The following is a 21,846-nucleotide window of genomic DNA, read 5'->3' as shown; positions in this document are numbered from 1 at the left end:
CTTGATACCCTGGTCAGGGGGGCAAGATGGAGTCCTAGCTAACCTGAATGAGGATGCAGTTCTTTCAAAAATCTTTGCTAAAAGTAAAGCAGGTGAAGAAGCCCCACCACTAGCATAAAACAGTATACCAACACGGGCTCTTTTAGACCCTTCCATCTGCATCAAAAAAGGCAACTAATAAAAATAATGCACTACTCTAGGGTTGTTAACATCAATTTAAATAAACGTTTATTATAGTGACAAGTAAAAACCAGGTAATGTATTCCTTCACGCAGCAATTTTATTACTATCCTTGAAGTAGCGTTAACAGCAAGAAGATGAGTCACTGGCTTTAGATCATCTACACCTGAAAATAGATCGTATACAAAAAGGTCAAATTTCATTAAAGAAGCTAATACCACCGGCAGCACAGCAATTTCTTCATCAACAAAGCTTACTTCCTCTAGAATGTAAGTAGCTAATATCATGAAGTATGGATTCCATCCCTAGATATGATGTGAACAGTGAGGTGAACTTATTCTTTCCCTTTCCATCACCAATAATCTGTGCGATCAAATGGTTATGTTATTGACTTAAAAAAAAATAAGGTACAAAGGTTTGCAGGAAAAAATACTAACTTACCTGTGGGTTATAGCGGTGATAACCACTCTCTGAAAGAAACTTATCTAAAACATCTGTATTTGAGTGTATATGCCCATAATATACTTGTTCTTGAATTCTGGGGAGCTCTGCATTCATAGCATTTATAGTGGTTTCCTGAACAGTTCATTAAACAGCAAATATACAATATAAATACATCAGTTAAGAGCAAAAGTATCCACCCAGAATGCAAAACTATAGATTGCAATTATCATAATACCCAACCACTTCTCTACAAGAGAGTTAAGAGGGTTAGCTTCATTTTTGCTCCTCAAACTAACAAGGAACTTCTAATGCACATGCAGGACAGATGTTTATTCTACCGTTAGTGGAGTTTCCAAATATAATGCCTCTCCCGCTCCTAGTTAGGCATTCTATATGGCCCCCTCATCTTTTATTCTTTCTCCCTCCGGTTTATCTTGACCAACTCGGTATATTGTTAACTAGTTGGTTCTTGCTTTCTTAGTACAGAGTATAGACCATATTAACACGAACTTCAATGGGCATGCTGGATACCATGCCTATTAGATACTTTTACACTGAGATACCAGCACAAGCAGAGAGGAAACTTCATTGTTTATCCCTATTGGAGGATTTAACCATGTAATAAGCATGTAAATGTAACTCTCGAAACCATGTCGCCCTAGACATTACAATTTATTTAATGTCATATTCAGCATATCAGTGTTTCATACTATAGCCTTACTAGAATCCATCTACAAGATTTTGAACCAAGGATTGCCGAACTAGTACCAGGTGCCATACCGGTCGGCGCCCAGTCCGGTTCGGTACCGGTTCCGTATCGGGCCCGTAACGAGAGAAATTCAGCCGCAGTCGGAGACGGAGAAGAGAAAGAGAGAGCGAGTAGGGGAGGGAGGGAAAAGGATAGGCCGCGGACGACAGCGGAGGGCCGCGGGGGGACAGCAGACGCCGAGGCCGCGGCCGCGGAAAAAATTTAAAAATTTTTAAATGAAGTCGGCAAATTGCTTGCCTTCTCCCTCCCTCCCTCCCCCGCTCGCTCTCTCTTTCTCTTCGTCTTCTCCGGCTCCGGTAGCAAACCGGTTTCAAAGCCGGAACCTACCGGTAGATCACTGGTACAGTTCGGTACAGATGGAACCATCTGGTTCGAGACAGTTCCGCATTCCTTGTTTTGAGCAAGTTGGAACATTGTGTTGAGTTTGAAAGGGTAGAAGCACTGTCACCAAATAAGGAAGGCAATGGAAAATGTCAACATGACAGATCCTATAGCATACCCCTCTTTCAAGTACATAACATAAAATCAGCAAACAACCTCCATACCTAGGACAACCCACATATAATTCAATCAACATTCTCACATGTTTAGCATTTCAGAGCATGCAAGTATGATACCATATGTTCAGGTAGCAGTACATATACAGCCTTCATTACCATACTATACCAACACATGGTATCACATCTTGTATTCTCACTTTTGTTATGCCTGCAACAACAAGTGTACTATGTGTTAATATCGCAAGGCACCATTATGAATACCAATACCAAGACTCAAGTCTAAAGACTCTAAACCTTGTTTCATAGGGTTTCATAGGACTACTTTATCCAAATCCATCTCATCATTTTGGGGTAAATTGAGTTACATGGTCAAATCTCTTATGATACAGATATATGCCTTGGAACCAATATCAGGTGTGAAGCGCCATGTGCCTAGGTGCAGGCTCCAGTATAAGCAACAATATTTGGGTAATAACCATGAGTTTTCATGGTCAATCATTTAGGACAGCCCAATTTTAAAAGCCCATGGTGGGAAAGCGGGTTTGTGTTTTCTAAAGATTAAAATATATGAGTAATTCTGGAAGAATTATCTTAGATTCTTTTAAATTGAATTAAAAAGGAATAGTAAAACCAACATATAGTCATATTACTCGCAAAAACATTGAACATGTATTAAAGTACATGCCTAAGAGTTTGCAAGTCATGATCAATTTTAGCTAATTAAAATATACAGGCGCATCACAAAATACAGAAAATTGGAAAAGGAAATAGAACTTTCTAAAACAGTCTCTACTTCTCTAGATATTTGCAATGTACATGTTTCCCTATTATCCTTCTATCCTCAGCAATAATTTTGCATGATTTGATTCTCTCAAGAAGTTTGCATAACTTAGGTTTCCTCAAAACTGTCGCATCTATATAACACCTTTCTTTTCTTAAGAATTGCTGGTTTAGTAAAACTTCATAGAAAAAAGAATAAAAATAAAACTATTTGAGCAGCTAATAGTGTGCACAGAATTTTTTAATAGTTGCTTCTTGCAGTGAGTTGCCCCATATAACATGATTCCTCACTCTATCAGATATTAGACGTCACCTGTTGATTCATTATTTCATTGCATCAAATAGGTAGAGAGAAAATAGCAACATAACTTGCAGTTGACAGATAATGCATGAATACTATGATTGTTAGATTCTTCCACCTGATAGGTAGAGAGAAAATAGCAACATACTGATGCTAAGATTTATTGCATAGTTTCCCGAAAATGCAACAACAGAATTGTGACGATCTGTGGCCTCACAAGCATCCACATTCAGAATGAACCATCATTTGAAACCAATGGCACAAGCATTCAATCCACTAGTGGGCATGTCCAATGCCACACCATTTTTTTGCAGCATAGCTCATAGCAAGGTACGCCAAAAAATACCGAACTGGATGGTACAGGACGTGCAATACTGGTTCAGTACTAGTACATAGTACGGAGGGCGTACCAACACTTGGTACTTCGAACCAATCCCTATACCGGATGTACCGATACAGTAACAGGGTGGTACCGATACGGGGCCCGGTGCCAAGACAACGTATCTTGGCTCATAGATTTTGCTTTATAAGTTCACTCCTCTAATGAGCATTTAGATAGTTTCCTGAAATTCATTGCAACCTTCACATATAAGTACAAGTTTGTGGTAAACCATTATAGATCCAAATCTCTTCATTCTAACATTTTCTTCCTCATATACCACTCCACCAAACTCCTTAACAGGATCCCTAGATCACATGATGTGTCCTCATGTTTGGACAAGTTCGTGTAAAATCCTCAATCTTGTGTTATTCCTAAAATGTTTTCCTTGTATAGGAACAATAGGATCAAAGTTACAGAATCTAATTACATAGCTACATATTTCTCAGCGATGTATGTATGTATGCATGCATGCATGTGTGTGTATCAAAATATTTAGTAACATACAGGAAAATCACACTTTTCAAAGAAAAGACTTTTAAGTCAAGCTCAACGCTGAATTTACATATAACTCTAACATCCTCCCTTTCTAAAATGTTTATGATCACAATTTTCCTTAAATTTCCAGTTAACTAAATTTTTGCAACTCCTTTGATGCTCATGATTGGTATTTGAGAAGTTTCAAAAAGAAAAGATTATATATTCATTTGTTTTTATAAGGCAAAAGTTTCATTCCATATACTGATTGGTCAGTAACCCATAAAAGAGTGGTAATATGACATAAAAAATCAATAATGAAAATTAGCAAGAGTGTCTGAGCTAGTATTTATTGCTAATTTTTGAAATCAACAGCTAGTTATGTATTTTCATGAAGCAATTTAATTAATTTAGTACGGTTTATTTATATGATTACTACTAGAATAAGAACTGAACTACCAGGTACATCTATGATCTATCAAAATATCCAATACTCTATAAGTAGACAAACAATGCATGTGTTAAATTCTTGCTTCTCTTATGCTCATCATTCCACCATCTTATCAACTAATGATGCAGTTTACCAACTTTCATTGTTTACATATACCACTTACTGAAAGCTATATGTTGCAAGAATGGATGATAACAGACTCCAGACACTCGTAAAGGCATCTGAACAGACTCCACTGAGATACAACAAGAAAATGGTCATGCTCTCTTTCTAACCGACTTTCTCTTCAAGAAAATAAATATATTTAAGTAAGAAAGGCTCTCACCAGGTAAATGATTTGACAACATAAAATGGACATAAATAAGTGAACTAACTCATATTTTTCCATATATTCAAGACTATATCATTCATCCACCTAAAATGGGCAACATCTCACATCTATTTCAACATTATCATTTATATTTCATTCATGTTGTTTTCTTGAACCTTCTTTATTGCCCATGATTATGGGCACACAACATTGTGGGTCTTGCTGCCATTTTGTAGTGTCTTCTATCGAGTCACCAAGATATGTTTCTGTAGAACAGCATCCCAGAAGGGCCTCTTTGCTTCATACATCCAAGTCGAATCCTCTTACATGTCTTCATATTTAATAAATTGCTCCTTTCTTTTTTATAGTTATCCTAGACAACAAATTCTATCAATCTTTAAATAACACCTCATTTTTATTTCTGATTTTGATGAAGTTGCAATCTAGATATTCTGTTTTTTTTTTTCTTATTTTCTAAGGTGTTCCTGTTAAAATATAGCTTAGCATTTACCCATGTACTTTTCTCATCATTAATGCTACATCATCTATAGGTATCACAAGCAATGGCATCTCTTCTCAAGCAATTGATATGCTTATGCTTACCATAAAAGATACGGGTTTAGTTTTGACCCTTGGTCCAAGGCACCATAACCAAAAATAAATTTACTGTATCTTAATTATTTTTAACACTTGCCATTTCTCCTGCATACATTTCCTCGATAATTTTGATGTACTGTTTATGTACACCACTCCAACATTGCAAATAAATGGTACCTAATCACATAGCCCTTGCATCATACCCTTCTAACCAACTTCCTACTTTATCAGTCACATCCTTGCTCACATGTACATGGAGAATAGAAGATGCCTGACTTATCACTCATCCATCTCACTTTATCTTCCTCCACCCTACTATGGTTGTACCCAAAACTTTGAATCTGAATGCCCAACTTCTAAAGTCTATGAACCCTTAATACAAGAGACAAAACAATTAAAAATTTTAGAAGCAGCATAAGAACTTAACTTTTGCATATTTCCCAATTTATAGGAAAAAGAGTTATGTAGGTTACCAACTACTTACCTCACTTGATTCATAAACAAGGCCATTCATTAACAGAGAACACCGAAGGTTCGATAGCCCTAGTTTAAACACAAAAATAGAGCTTTCCCAAGCCGCCTCCTTAAATTTTGATTCTTTTTCGAGTTTTAATAACACTTCTTGAGGAGGAGATTTAGACTTGGATCTGTGAAATAATGAAGGGAATAAAGGAATTGCTTGATCTGTTATGAAAGCAATACTTTTTTTCTGAACAATAAAGTCAAATTATTAAGCAAACGTACAATATAGAATCAACAAATGCCCCTTCAATGTGATGTGCCTCAAGGGTCTCTTCACTAAGATCGTCTGCACCACTCCTCCTTACCTGTCACAAATTAAAGGTGAAATCAGTGTTCTAAGACTTGACCGTCAACACCAAGCCCCCAATTGTCACTATACCAGTATGGTATGGTACGCTCCTGTACCGACACATGGTACAATGTTAGAGCATAGCACCCATACCATACCCCACATATATTGTATGTATGTTTATCAGTATATGTATAGGTATGTATCTGCATTTTATATGCACACTGACATGTGTGTGTGTTTTCCTCTGAAATTTTCAGAGGAAAGGAAGACAATGATTAGCATCAACAATTGTGCCTTCATGTATGTGACTACCTAAGTCCTTGACAAATGTATGGAATCCATAAAGGAGGACAACAGTTTGTCAAGCATGCTCTGCTAGAGACTGTCCTGGACAAACAAAACTTGGTACTACATGTATTATTGGAAAAAAGCGAGTGAATATTGCTTCAAAGAAAATGTGATCCACCGTGAACAACATGCTGCATATCATACTCAAATTCATTTTAGATGACAATGATGCTGGCCCATCTCCAATTTGCAATAAACTTCTCATGCAACATGATTATACAATAGTAATATTCTATTTGTCCATAAACATCTTAGTATTACATGTATACTACTGTGTTGTATACCAGGCTATCAGCACTAGCACGTCAGTCCTGAAACGGCCCACATGTTGATATGTTCAGATGATGCGAATATGTTAATTTTAAAATAAAATATCTAAAAGATGATAAGACACTAATGCTACATTGTGCAGGACTCACACATGCTAAAACGTCCTTTTGGTATCTGTCACATGCAAGCCAAATCATTCGAGCTAGTCACCAGTGCATTATGTAAATTAAGGTACAAGTACTGAACTATAATGAATTACAAGATAAGTGTCAGTTCAAAGACTATCAAAAATGTAAGGAAAAAGTCCATCTGGGTGTTATTTCAACAATAACAGCGGGATCAAAATTGTTTAAAGCACTAATATTGCATACATTGCTGAGAAACTGGAAGGCCAATTGAGGGCTGTAGTTCTCCTCAATGTATAGGAAAAGTTGTATAATCTGCAGAAAAAACAAGAATATGATTAATCAGCAGCAGCAGAAGAGGAGAGATGGAAACAAGCAGAGGGAGGGGGAGAGAGAAAGAAGTTGCCTGTACATAGAAATAAACAGCTGTAAGTTATACTATGACATCATGCAAAAAAGAGCAGAGCATATGATCAATAAGCCGTATCAAAGTCAATAAGAAAGATACAGAAGCCATAACAAAATCTGGAACCAAAATAGCTGAAATCATAGAAATTCACTAACAATTGTGCTAGAGCTTCATTATGGTGAAAAGCTGCCATCTGTTAAAACTCTTAAGTTTGTAATAAGTTTAGCATGGCTCAATCATCACGGTAAACATCATTGACTATCAGATTTTCAAATATTCCAGAGACAAATATGCATGACATCCATGCAACCAATGGCAGTAAGCTTTGTATGATGGTTAAGGAGAGTTAATGACTATGGAACACCATATTATTAGTCAACAAAGAAGAGGGGCTCACTTGCAGGAAATAAAATCCATCGAAAGACATCAAATGAGCCAGACTACACATCAAACTGCTCATGAATTTAATATAAGAATCACTCAGAAGAGCTAGGACCTGACTAGGTAGGGATGACAAGATAAAAGCTTGTCTTAAAGCTCAGATGTTTCATGAAAACGTTAGCTTAAAAAACATAAGGAAGAAAGGCATCCCTCAATAGAAATGATTACATGTTAAGAATTTCAACTCTTACAAGATAATACAGATGAAATAGTCATAACACAAAGAAATAGTATAAGAAAATAGAGTACCGTCTTCTGGTCAAACTGGAACTCCTGCAATGAACATCCCAAAAGGAGATATTTAGGATACTTTCATCGACAGCAATTTACCTTTTTCGAAATGATGATCGCATGCAAAAGATGGAAAACTCAAAAACTCGGGCTTTCTGGAAGGCATATGAGAAGGTAACTCTTAACATATTTTTACTCAAAATGCATTTCCAATTCTAATTATCAACAAGTGGGCAATGAGGCAATGAGAATGCGAATTAGCTGACAACATAATTTACATTTGGCACAAGTCATGCTATTCATAGAGAGGGGGGGGTCCAAAATTTATAAAAGGTGGTCTTGGCAACTGTGTCGCATCTTTAATATGCGGATGATACAGTGGTCATGCATAACAAGAAGATCAAGGATCTAGTTTTTACTGTGTTCTGAGATGGTCTCCTATTACATTTTCACTACCACAAAAGCTTAATAACAGGCATAAATGAATAAGTGGAAGCAATGTTGCTCCATACTGCCCCAACCAAGCAGGTCTAGGCAGCACAGCGGTAACAATAGGCACCTGAAAAGCCTACCTAGGCCTAAGGAGCCCAGATAGGTCAGGTTTGAACTATCTTTTGGGGTGGTTGGAAGGCTGGGGTATCGAGTGGATGATCTGACTAGTTCACTGAAATAAAAAACAGATAGTATTGGTAGGACTTAGGCCTGCTATGCATTGTTGACCCTTTCCCTCGCAGCTTTTGGGTCAATTTGTGAGCTAATATGGTATCAGAGCTTAGATATGCAAGAGGTGACAAGTTCGAATCACCTCCATGCCAATTATTTACTTAATTCCCCTGGCTGTTATCTTGCCCTCGATCATCTCCACATGTGTGCTCCAGACTGGGCATGAAGTGGGGTGTTATGCATGCTATTCATTGTTAAACCTTTTCTTATCAGCTTAGACTTTTAGGTTCAATTGGTTACTTGACAAGTATAAAGATGCTGTTCATTAACTAGAAACCATCAAAAAAAAAAAAGCAAAAGCACAAAATACGAGCCCATTCTATATCCTTGAATGAAGTTAATACGAATATTTGACAAACAATATAACATCAAATAATGAAGGTAATCACCAAGTAGATTACCAGCCATGGAAAAATGAAAACCTAGTTAATTTAATTAAGCATTTAAAAAATTCCAAATACATTATAGCAAATAATCAGTACATTAAGGTAATATATTACAGGACTATAGGATTTCCCTAAGATTTTCTAAGACTGAATAAGGACAAAGCACAATAAATGTCATCATATTTGAATGCAAATACTGCTAGCATCCAACATGTATTTAACTTCTAATAAATATCGAGCAGGAGTTCCATCTTCAGTGTAGAAGACTACAATAGGAAAGAACAAATTACCAAACTTGAAATATCTTCCCCATTTTTTGTGTCATTGTCAACTGAAGACATGGGAAGACTGCTGTCCTTTTCTTTAAGACTCTTAATAAGTTTTGAAGAATATAGTATCACCCCGAATCTCATTGGGACGCTATTCTGATAGAGAGAGAGAATCATGTCGATGGTCTGTAAAGCCCCAGGAAATCAAAAAATATTCATGTCAGATATATCAGAGAGAGCAAAATTTCACATTAAGAAACCAAACAAAGAGAAAGTTAGAGAAGTTAAATTCAGGAATGACTGACAAACTAAACAAAGGAACATGCCTCGGCTCCACAAGCTGTAGCAGGGTCAAGTACATAAACAGCATAAAACAAATTTTTACGTATGTAGCGAAGCTGACCGGGGAAGACCGGCATTAATATCTACAGAAACAGAAATAGGTAATGTCAAATAAATAAATCATATAAGAGAAATTCTATTCGTGTACAAAAAAACTTGATACAAACATTTGACCTTTTGCTTTTGTGTTCACAAACTCAAGGAAAAGAATGAAAAGGATACCTCATTGATATTGCTTCGCCATCGTCTGTACATGACATCTTTCTCCAAGTCATTCAGATAATGAACATGAGCAGAACGGAAGTCAACACGAAAGGCATTAATTTCCAAAGGTGGTGGTGCTGTCAACAGCTTCCTAATTGCATTTTGAGGAAGCTGAAACAGTTTTAGCATTGATCAATTGCAAAGACATTGTTTCAAGAAAACTGAATATATAAGGAAAAAGTAGAATGCACATGCGTCACTTGATAAGAAGTCAGAAGAACTTGGAAGTTCAACTTAAAGAACACAATTAGGGTTAGTTTAGCAGCCTGAGTCATATATAAATTTAATAATTGACTAGTACAGAGCAAGATTCTGACATGTCTAACCTTAAACATGAATTCGAGCTAACATGCAGCAAATTTGTAAGATAATTTAAGCCAAGGCAGTGATAGCACGTTGAGCAGAGAGCTGCAACTTTGCATGAGATGCAGGGGACTGTATAGCAGTTTCTGAATCCGGAAAAGGGACGGTTGGTTGGGTGGATGGCTATGGTTAAACATGAGGGTAGGGGATTAAGCAACTTCGGTGGACCTGGTGGATGACAGAGACTGGAACAGGCATTAGGGTGCCTCTTTGACAGTAAAACTGAAGCTAAAATTATTTATATAGGTCATCTGAAGGCTCAGATGAGAAAGAAGGCAAAATGAATTTACAAAAACAAATGCATTGAGACGCCTCTGTAAAGAAGGACAGAAGTAAGCACTATACAGGGCTCAGTTTTAGATGCTGTTTGGCAAGCAAAGAATGCAAACAAAATGTTCAAAATACTAAGAAGAATTAGCATCAGTGTTTAGCCTATACTTGTTATAGTGGGGAAAAAATACCCAGCCAAGACTAACAATAAGGAGTTAAAGAATCATCAAACACAAAGGAAAGTTCTTTAAGATTGATAGTAGAGTGTTCTTTTAAATGTGTAACCTTCAATAACAAGTTCCGTGTCCAAATTGAAGTTTGATCTGTTGGATTTATAGGATCCAAAACAAAACTATTCTTACCATCTAGAGGTGAAAATCTTGATCAAAGTTCGAGCAGCTCATGTCCGGTTATATTTCTAAATAAACTGATATGACTGCTAAATGATTGTAATCAAGGAAATGTACATTTTGGCATTTCTAGTCTTATCTTAATCATACTGAATAAAAAACATCATGAATAGGCCTTAGCCAATATACAAAAGAATTTATAAAGGTATATTATACAAGAAGGAAAAAAAAACATCATGATAAACATTACCAAGTACATTACATAGCTACATAAATGGATGGATGAAATAAAAATATTACAAAAATTCCAGGACATACAAAAGGAAAGGCAGCATTACAACCCATAACAAATAATTATCATAGAAAGGAAAAATTGAAATAGAGAGGTGTTGTTTATATAAAGAGTCAGTAGAACTGGATGATCATGTCAGGGTTCTCCAGAGAGAGATCTTGAAAAAAATAATTTCAAATAATTTAAGATGAAGCAGAGAAGCACTAAAAGCAGTCTCTTAAAAATGCGATAAGAAACAAAAAAAAAAAACTGAATGGTGGAAGCATCGTTGATAGCAATAATTCAATTTTATAATTTATTTAGCCAAAATGTTCATAGAAGACAATTTCATAAAGCTCTGCTTAAATTATTACAGACCTAGTCTTCTCAAGATCTACCACACTCATATGGCTTTAGGTTACGGCAGAATAGCAGTTAGATCATGTTCAATCCTACATTTATTTACATAGTTGAAACTTGAATGCCTTAACCCTGCTATTTGTTAGTCTATTACCTTATTTCTCCTTGGGTGTTACAATTTTGGGACAGATTACTGAAACTTAACAGACTTGCAAGGAAAAGGGAAAGGAAAAGAAAGAAAGTGAAAAAGAAATAAGAAGAAGGGTGCACAATCAATTAACCAGCAAACAATTTACCAGGAAATTGGCTATGATGCATATGCCATAAAGAAAGATGTCAATAAGCATAAATCACCTTAAGTTCTGAAAATTGATCGGCCAAGGATAACTCTTCACTAACCAGATCCATCAACCTATAAGACCCAAAATAGATGGTTAAAACATTTAAAAACAGTAATACTGTACCATAGCATCAGATACCAGAACATATGGTCCACATAGCATAATATAATCAAACATATATTACTGAAATAATTGCCAAATGTGATATCTAGCACCATATCAGTCTAGATAAAGGTAAAAACAAAACATAAATTAGGGGCGCAATCGAGCTAAGCTAAGTCGAGTAGCTAGAGAATCAAGCTCGACTAGATTTAAAATACTCGGGCTCGAAACTCAACTCGACATCGATCGAGCCTTAATATCCAAAGCTCGAAATCAACTCGATCAAAAAAAAAAAGTAGTTGAGATCGACTTGACTCGAATATCAACCGAGCCATACTCGAGCTTGAGTTCGGGCTCAAATTTAAGCCTTAGCCATAATTAAAAAAATATTGTTAAAAGTTAGGAGTTAGGTCAGATTAAAAATATATAAATATTATACTTTAAAATATTAAATTAATAATATATATTATAAATAAAATATAATATTATTAATATATATATATATATATATATATATATATATATATATATACTCGATTAGGCTCGCGAGCCTTCAAGTCGAGTATTTTGCTACTCGAGCTCGACTCGAGATCGGTAATAGTCAAGTCGAGTCGAGCTTGGACTTGAGTCGAGCTCGAGCAGTTCACGAGCTACTTGGCTCATTTGCATCCCAATATAAATTGGGAAGACCATTGGCTGCCAAAAAACATGAATTATACATGCAAGTAAATCAATAAGGCTAAACATGTTTTTCCACGTCAGATTCAAAGATTGTGTTTGAGTAAGAACTTATGTACTATGCACATGTGCAAGTGACTATGATGACCTCAAAAACAAAAAGACAGCATGTTTTGACTGATTATTTGTCATATGACATCTTATAAGTCTAGAATCACGAAGTAGAAGTGGTACTCCAAAAAAGAACAGTTAGGACCAATAGGTAAAGAACTAAAATATTATTTATTTTGCTAAGCTTTGATCATCGGTGTTTAATGCAAAAGAGTGTCAAATAAAGGCACAACAAAAAGCAAGAAAGGTTGTAGAAATGAGAAACCAAGGTATAAGGTACAACCACTCAAATCCAACAGTTAATATAACCCAGTTGTTCTCTAAGAATAAGATGAGATATCAGAGCTAATGGTGGAGGAAGAAAACATTACAGGTAAAGATCAATATCTTCAATATTGATTAAAGCACCATTCAAAGCCATTAAAGACTTGCCAGGAGGAACCATTCGCTGATTTGCAAGTATTTCATCCTTAACAGAATCATTAAGCTGCATATAGCTTAAGCATATGTTAGCTGACATAAATAACAAAGATATCATATATGCCTATAAATTTAACGAGTGTCTAACAGAAGCTTGTACCTTCATTCGAGATAATGAAGAAACTATACTAGGAAAATTTTGATTGATTTCTTGCATTGACTGTAGAGGGTCTGATGCATGCACTATCCTTTGTGCTGTTTGATGTCCTAAATCTGCAGAAAAGATAACCAAACGGGTCAAAAGTGCGCATAAAAGATCTTCAAATAAAATAAAATCAACCAAGCACAGATGAGATGCTGGATACAGCTATCATCATGCACCAATCATGACAACCAATACCCTTCAATTCCCAAACTTCCAGTGTGTCTGATATTGTTGATGATAATAAATAATCCCTGAAAGCCATTACCTCAGTAGTCAGCTCTGGCTTGCGTTCCTGCAGTTGCAAAGATAAAGCAAAACAGAATGTAAGAATACATTAAATTACTTGGTTAAGATCTCATCTACGCGCGAAGCTTTGGGAACAAACCAAGAGTTTGGAAAATATAAATCCTCTAACTTCTTGACTCAGATCCTCAGTCCTAGGATCTTCTAGAGTAACACCTGCAATACAGATATAATTATATGAATCTTTTCTTGATACATAAAGGAATAAATATTTTCAAAAATAATAAAAATACACAAGAAAAGGCTCCATTTCTCAATGGCTGGCATGATAACAGTCAGGGTTGTCCATACACACATACAGACGAGTGTGCATGCATGCGCTAAGGCACGTGTCTGTGCATGTTGTCTATATGGAATATACACAATACGTACATACAGACAAATACATATATATGTACATATATACATACATACACACTTATGTATGTACATATCTGCGTACACAGGTATAAGCACATGTATCAAATAATACATTCATGCATGGAGCTCTTTCAAATGCATTAGTTGCATGGCACAGGATTCATAGTCTCAAGCTGATCAGTCTGGTGATGAAGACACCACTTCCCACTGGACAGAGCTTTGCCTAATTCTCACTGCAAGACAGTGGGTTACAGTGAGCTGTCAATGGTGTTTGGCTGACCAAAAATCAAGACTGCTAACAATTTTTAAGTAATAAACTGAAGAGTAAAAGTGGCATTCCTGAATTCTTCTAAATATATTTTCTTCATTCTATAAGATAAAATTAACTTTTTGAAAAATAAATCTCAAAAGTTAATCACCTACCACACACCTGCAACTTCTAGGCTATTAGATCATTTCACCATATTTAAGCAAACTAAAACAGACTTAAACAGCTAGGGGAAACCATTTGATTAGAGACTGTTTATTCTGTAGCTTTGTTAATGGCAGTTTTAGGCTTAAACAATAACAATTTAACATAGACAATGAGCAGATTTTACTAAAAGGTGCTACAGAATTTAAATTTCTAGTGATATCTCTGAAATTGTCATCAGTTTGTCAAATTAAAGCTTCACATACACTAATTCATATTGACAATATATATATTATGACTTCAATGGAAGTACAGCATTTTGGCTAGTTTGTAAAAATCAAAATTCTACTGTAACTTGCGGGTGAATTGAAAAGTATATTTAACAAAAGTAACAAAACCATTCTAAATAGAGTAAAGAAATGATAGAGTACAAATGTGATAAGCAACAAGGTCAAGGCACTGTTTCTGGAGAGTTTTACAAAAACTTAAGCACAACATATACAAGAGGTGAGCAATCCAACAATATCAGCTAAAATGCAATCCAAATGAAAGCCTAACCAAAAAAATAATTGGTCTAAAGTGGCAAATCAGTTGGAGTAGCAGGTTGAACTGGTGCATAAAAGAGTACAAATTAAAGTATATCTATCATCAAGTGAGCAAACAAATGTACAAGAAAACACCTATGAAACTTCAATGCCATATCAGTTGTTGCGAATTTTGGATAACACTGATAAGGAAGGAAAAAAGACAACATTTGAAAATTACGCATATAGCATTTTAGTGAAAGTCCTGCAATGACCTTTCTTTACTGTGCTATCATCCATAGCTTTGTACTCCATGTTCTTCAAAGCAAGTTCCACACCATAGCCACCCAAATTTACTACATCTGAAGAACCAACAGCACTACAATAGCTGCTCGCTGCTTGACATCCAGAAGGCAACACAGGTCTCACTACGTATTTAATTTTTCCCTAAGAACAACAGAAAACACTTTAAACAAAAAATAAAAAGAACAGGGCAGCAAAGTTCTGACAGTGAATCTAGAAAGAGAGTGAATATAATGGCTAAGAGCAGAAAACTGAAAAAAGTTACCAACATAATAAAGGATACTGTATCTTGAGTTGTTTTCATTTAGTAAGAATGAAATGACTAATAAAAAATAAGTTTCAAGTCCACATAATGGCAAATCTGAAGGTCGGGCCTCAAATTAATAGATAAGAATGTCGTAATTATTATACTAAAAAGTCATTGCAAGACATGATATATGATGTCTATGAGTAAACAAAAGGAGATCAATCGAAAGCAAAAAAGAGCATTTCGAGTCAGTACAGCCCAGTAACGGGCAGAACCAGCAGGTGCTGGTCCTGTCCTGGTTGGTATTGGTCAGCATAGAATCGTACCAACCAGGTTGCAACTTGTTCGCAAAGACCCAGGTACCAAGGGCATCCCAGGGGTACTGGTACCTCACTGGTCCAATCCAGGAATCCTGGCTTGCTTCCTTGGTCCAGGCTTTGACTACCCATTTCAGCTCAAACATTGATTTCATGTCCTTGATCAAACATGCAACAAAAGCTTCCCTCCACCCCTATCTCTTCCTCGTCAGTACTTCTTTCCCTCTCTATTTCCCATAAATTTCTGTGAGTTAGTCATCCTATGCAGTCACTCCAACCAAACAAACATCAAAAGTTTCATCAATCAAGTAATTGTAAATCTTCCATGATAACACTAGGTGTGCTACATTTCATTAAAATTTGAAGCAGAAAAACTAATGAGCTTGTTAAGGACACATCAAATGGAACAAGCAGTGAGTTTAAATTTTATTGAGTAATCACATCTCATGCAAGGAAAGAGATTGGTTTTGCAGTTTTTTCTCAACAATATCTATGTGGCTATGTGCCAACATTTAATTGCAATATGCCATGCTATTCTAACCGAGAGACAGGAATGTGTTCACTGTTCCTCATATAAAATAAATAATGGCTCATTAATTATTACCTTTTTGGATGCTTCCACCAAGGTAACATGAAACTTTTTAAAGCATTCTGTTCCAAGAGCTCCATATAGAATAGCAACTGGACTGGCAATACTTGAACCAAAATATATGTGATCAAAATCAAAAAGCTCAGGCTGCTCAGCAGATCCCACATCTCTGGCAAAATTCAAATAAACATATAACCTCACTATATAACAAGGAAGCAGAAAAGATCAACAAGAGTTGCAATGACAGAAATAGAAATACAACAAAGCCACAGAAAAGGTGGATATGACTTACAGTTTGGCTGAAGTGTCGAGCCATGAAAGAAGTTCAGTAACATTGAACAGTAGTGCACTACCAGTATCGACCCAGCAACAACTTCCTCCAGGACTTCTCGGGTTTTTGTTTATGAGAAAAGGCTCTGCCTTGACTCTTGAAATTGGCTCAGATAAGTCTCCCATAACATGTTCTGAGTTGGTTTCGTCGTCAGAAGGATAAGAAGATAAAGAATCCTCCGCCAACTGCCGGTAGAGCACTAGTCTGGGAGATGCTGACCGAAGCATAAGAGAAAATTCAAAAACTGATCCCAAGGGTTCACTTAGAAGCGAGCGCCCATCATGGACAACTTGGTGAATGCAACATTTGGCTGTCAAGCAATCTGAGCCTTTATCTGGTTCTAGCCAGAGATCAGTAAACTCCCAAAACAGGTTTTTCCATTCTTTAGAGAGCAATTCTCTGTTGATATATGTTGTAACAATTCTTTAGTAACCTATCAAACTGAAGTGCTCCTTAACCAAAGAAGGTATAAACTTAAAAAACAAATAATAAGCAAAATAATACATCAATGCCAACATTGCGTCATACACCAGTGCCAACAATGCAACTATAAACTGAAAGCAAACACAAAAATTATCATGCAAGGGAACAACAAAGTTGCTGATTTCTCAGTTACTCATACCTTTACTCGCCACCAACAGACAGTTCTTGGCTAGGGCAAGCATCCAGATTCCATCAGAGAAGCATACTTTTGAATTTCTTTGGAATTTCATTTGTTCAAGAAGGGGAAAGAAAATCTTAGTCCCTACGTTTTCATAAGTTAACTATTGTACTCGTACCAGCAGATTTTCCAAGTCTTTTTCATAAATTAACTATTGTACTCGTACCAGCATATTCTTGATGCAAGCTTCTCACTAAAACCATTTGCAATGCAGAGATACATAATTTCAGTTCCAACTCCTTGAATTTCTTTACAAAATCAAAAAAACTCCATCTTGTAGGCAAGATGGAGTTTACCGTTGGCGACACAACTTACAGTTAAGAGGGGGGAACGTCAATAGAGGATCAAATAAAAGTAGCATATGAATTTTATAACTAAATAATGGAGGGCAGGTCAATCGCTCCCTAATAATAAAAGAAGATCAAGTATCTTCATATCCAGCGAGCTCCAATTCTTTCTTCCAAATAAAAAATCAACAAGATCTTGACAATGTTGTCATGAATTCAATTATTTAGCCAAAAAGGAACAAAGAATAGATCAAAGTAACATTCAAGATTTACACATCATGCCTCACTTTCCAAATTACAAAATTTCATTGTGCATATTATATCCAAAAGGAATTCAGAAAAGTAACGCATCAATGTAAAAAAGATTCAAGAAGAAGGCTACCCGGCTTCCAGCAGCAACGGAGTGCCGGTCCACTTAGCCCGGAGCGAAACCTGGACGTTCTTCGGCCGACGGTTCTCGGCGAAACACAAGTCTCCGGCGAAGCTCAGGACGAGGAGGAGAGAGATCAAGAACGCCACAGAAACCCTAGATCGGCGACGGAGCTCCATGGCCGGATGAATCTTGGGAAAGAAAAGCTCACACACGCGTGGAGAAATCCGACCCCAGCTTCGATTTAAGGTAGATCTCATCGAGGTTTCTTCGCGAGAAAACAATCGAAATCTAGGGTTAGAGATTTTATATCCTTCCGTCTCCACCGAGCGGAGGGTGAGAGAGAGGGGATCCGACGCTCTGGTGGACTTGGCCGTGGACTCGGTGACCGGCCTCAGCGAAGGTGAACGGTGTACGAGCAGCGAGGGTATATAACCAATCAAGTTATTTTCACAAATTCGAGACCGTCCAATCGGCGGACCCTGTGCTTTAGGTAATGCGCTTCATCATGTCCCTAATCGCTGGAGGGAATATTCGGTGCGGGATAAGACAATCCGGTTTATCTGAGCCGTTGGATGTTGATACCTCGATTCGGGTTCTCTTTCTTTTCTTGCTTTTAAGCCAATCGGAAGGTTGACATGGTTCGCATGCTTCCTGAACGGTCAAGGTCGCATGACAATACATGGAAAGCCACGGTAGCTCGTTGGCACGTAGAATGGCACCGCATCGTGTCCTGGTGAACGGCGCAGAGTTCTTTACCACGGCATTCAAACACGTCCCATTTCTAGATAATCCATCATAACGGTCATTATTTTCTATATTTCTATTATTAGGCACGTGAGGTAATAAAAGGAATCCAAAATTGCTAGGCAGTCACTATAAAATTAAAACAATTACAGCCAATATTTTGAAGTTTAAACGATGCCACGAGTGAGATGCGATGACTGGGAGAAGCCATGTAGTTTGATGATGATAATTTATGAATACAAGAGCAGAGTTGCACAATTAAGTGTGTATAAATATTTCTAATTATTCTTTCTAAAAAAATCAAGATTATGTGCATGCCTCTTATTATTTTATCAAACCAGTGATTATATCTAGATAACCGTCTTTGGCACATGAGATGCACATGAAGTAGTGTAGTCGGTCATTATCCTTCAATCTGCAATCCCCTTTTGTTCACTCAATTTTTGCCCTTAAATATGACTAAATTTTATGACCATCTTTTGTTCAACAACAATCTTTTCATTAATGTAATACAACCTCTTTTATATGAAAGAGGAGCGGAAAGTGAAGTGTTTACTCCAGATTTTTTTATAATGAAAACAAAATTAAAGTTATAATTATTTTTTGAATAAAACTATAAGAAGTTAGTCACTATGGATGGGGATAATTTTGTTTCAAATAAATCCAATATCTAGTCCATAAAGAGAAACCGACCTCGTTGCTCACTAATTGTTGATGTATTCTAAATTAGTATTCCTGTTGGTTCCTACAAGACTTTGGCATGGATGAGATCATAGTACGTACAAGCTCTACATTATGCACCAATGATGACCCATGCAAGCATTTGATTAGTTCCACATTGATTATGTGTTGGAGAGATCTTAAGTATTTACATAGAACCAAAAAAGTCAAATCACACTTTTTAGCTACTTTTTGGATGAGATTCTGGATCGTTATAAACGGTATACGCATGGAACTAAGCTATAGCCTATATGAACTATGAACACTACAACATCGACCCTTTTAGAACTGATCACATGTTGATCATGATATTTGTGATTGAATTTAACTGAATTTGGACCCTACACTGGCAAGGACATTAGAGCCTAAATAAAGAGAGTATATGAGGATTCTTGCAACAGCATAAGTATGTGCTTAGTTCTACATCGATTATGTGCTAAAGAAATTTTGGGTATTTATATATCACCAATAAATTCAAATAATACCTTCCAACTAGCTTTTTGATTGAGATCCTGGGTTGTTACAATATTGCACTAAAAAAACCAGTCTAAGCCGGTCCAACCAAATCGGCTCTATCGTGCAATAATGAGGCAAACAGTGTAAACTGAGGCACCACTCTACCCTGATAGTCCCATGGCTTCGAGATGGCATCCCGACGGATTTGTCACCTGGGCATCAATGTAAACAAGGGGCGAAGCACCTCTATTTCTCCTCTAGTTTGAAGCCACTGACCCACCCCTTTCCTTAGCTTCCTCTCACTATTGAGTGTCATGGTGACTGCCTCCCTTCAGTACCTTGCCATGTGGTCACTGTGCATGCATCATGGCCACATTTGGGCACAACTGCATAACTAGCATTGAGGCCCCTCGCCAACCTCTTTCTATCCTATTTTGAGATCTCGCCAAAGTGTCTCTCTCCTCCTTTGATTTCTCCCTCACCATTGAGCATCATTATTGCCTATCTCTCCTTTCTCCCCTATGGTAAGGTGTGATTGGCCTCCCTCTTTCTCTCTCTCCTTAATGGTTGATATAAGGCCGACCCTCCTCTTTTTTTCCTCTCCCTTATTTTTTTTTTGTGGCCGAAATTAACGCATCGAGCCACAATAGCTTCGATTAGCTTTGGCATTGTAATTAGAGGTGCAAATGGGCCGGGTCGGATCATGAGTGACCTCGACCCAACTCGGTTCCTTACTTAGATCCTAATTTTGAACCTAGACCTGACCCAATAGAAGATTAGGTCGGGTCGGGTCCACCACTATAATTTTTGATCCAATGGGTCATTTGGGACAGATTCGATCAGGTCCATGTATAACTCGGACCCAACCCAAAAAATTCGGATTCAGTTCAGGTTCAAGTCGGGTCCGATTTAGGTCAATTCATCCATGGCTTCTGAACTTGTGTTTGCACCCCCACATACTGCAGCTTGTGGGCTCAAATAATCTTACAGATACGGGTCGGGTCGGGTCATAGGATTGAAAATCTAAAATTATCCAAATTTCAAATGGATCGAGCTGGGTTGGGTCAGGTTTGAATTCAGTAAATCCAGACCTAATCCAAAAAATGCAACGGGTCCAAATTTAGGACCCGACCCGCCCCCACTGGTCCTCCAAAATGGATTGGGTCGGGTCTAAGTGAGTCAGGTTGGGTCGAGTCTGAATTCAGTAAACCTAGACCTAACTCGAAAATGGAATGGGTCTAATTTTTGGATCCGACCCGGCCCTACGGGTCCTCCAAAATGGATCGGGTCAGGTCATAGGTCAACCCGACCCATTTGCAGCTTTAACTGTAATATTAGAAGTCATAAAAGGAAGGCATTCGGGTGATTTTGTCTTCTTACTATCAATAAATGTCTACTAGATGTTATTTAGAAATGTGTTAGACCAACGTATCCCATCTATCGCAGCTTCTATGATAAAAGATGCATTATTGCTAGCTATGATAGCATTTGCATGCATAAGTATTCTACCATAAGCACAACCAACTATACAAAGGATATTGTTGCCAGATAGACAACCCAAGAGGGGGGGGGGGGTGAATTGGGTTTTAAAATAATTTAGATAATTTAAGACGTTATGGATGATTAATTAAAAACTATTGCAAGTTATTTAATTAATTACTATGTGCTGTGAGTAATATGAAATGAGAAGAAGGAGAGATAATCAATCACAAACACAAATTTTATAGTGGTTCGGAGCTAACCCTTGCTCCTACGTCCACTCCCCAAGTCTCACTTGGAAATTCACTATAATCTCCTTGGATTACAGCCGGTTGTTTTCCAAGCTCACAACCAAACTTGTTGTTTTACGAGCTCACAACGAACTCGGTCGGTTTTTCCAGGCTCACCGACTAGAACCACCCCCGATTGTTTTTCCGGGATCACAATCGAACCCTTACA

At 37.1% G+C, this 21,846-nt stretch overlaps 1 protein-coding gene across 4 annotated transcripts in view; it reads right to left on the bottom strand.

Moving 5' to 3' along the window:
* Window positions 1-21,846, bottom strand: part of LOC103716267 (UDP-glucose:glycoprotein glucosyltransferase) — a 114,367-nt gene that overhangs the window by 15,979 nt on the left and 76,542 nt on the right. Inside the window, exons 1-19 of one of the 4 annotated variants that reach the window (XM_039116765.1) lie at window positions 17,998-18,402; window positions 16,629-17,066; window positions 16,352-16,505; window positions 15,156-15,327; window positions 13,667-13,740; window positions 13,477-13,573; window positions 13,237-13,349; window positions 13,028-13,143; window positions 11,779-11,836; window positions 9,769-9,921; window positions 9,531-9,629; window positions 9,226-9,390; window positions 6,992-7,060; window positions 5,933-6,015; window positions 5,673-5,835; window positions 622-756; window positions 438-543; window positions 252-346; window positions 44-156 (exon numbers count right to left, since the gene is read on the bottom strand). In XM_039116765.1, the coding sequence (XP_038972693.1) occupies window positions 44-156; window positions 252-346; window positions 438-543; window positions 622-756; window positions 5,673-5,835; window positions 5,933-6,015; window positions 6,992-7,060; window positions 9,226-9,390; window positions 9,531-9,629; window positions 9,769-9,921; window positions 11,779-11,836; window positions 13,028-13,143; window positions 13,237-13,349; window positions 13,477-13,573; window positions 13,667-13,740; window positions 15,156-15,327; window positions 16,352-16,505; window positions 16,629-17,066; window positions 17,998-18,245 (2,651 nt within the window). In that variant the 5' untranslated portion in view covers window positions 18,246-18,402. Of the gene's footprint in view, window positions 1-43; window positions 157-251; window positions 347-437; window positions 544-621; window positions 757-5,672; window positions 5,836-5,932; window positions 6,016-6,991; window positions 7,061-9,225; window positions 9,391-9,530; window positions 9,630-9,768; window positions 9,922-11,778; window positions 11,837-13,027; window positions 13,144-13,236; window positions 13,350-13,476; window positions 13,574-13,666; window positions 13,741-15,155; window positions 15,328-16,351; window positions 16,506-16,628; window positions 17,067-17,997; window positions 18,403-21,846 lie in introns of those variants that run through there. The other 3 variants (XM_039116769.1, XM_039116771.1, XM_039116773.1) reach the window with 3 other exon arrangements.

Source organism: Phoenix dactylifera, chromosome 2, assembly GCF_009389715.1.
Source record: "Phoenix dactylifera cultivar Barhee BC4 chromosome 2, palm_55x_up_171113_PBpolish2nd_filt_p, whole genome shotgun sequence".
In the NCBI taxonomy this organism is placed as follows: Eukaryota; Viridiplantae; Streptophyta; class Magnoliopsida; order Arecales; family Arecaceae; genus Phoenix; species Phoenix dactylifera.
The sequence above is the reverse complement of the archived record's forward strand: the minus strand, read 5'-3'. Positions and strand labels throughout refer to the sequence as shown.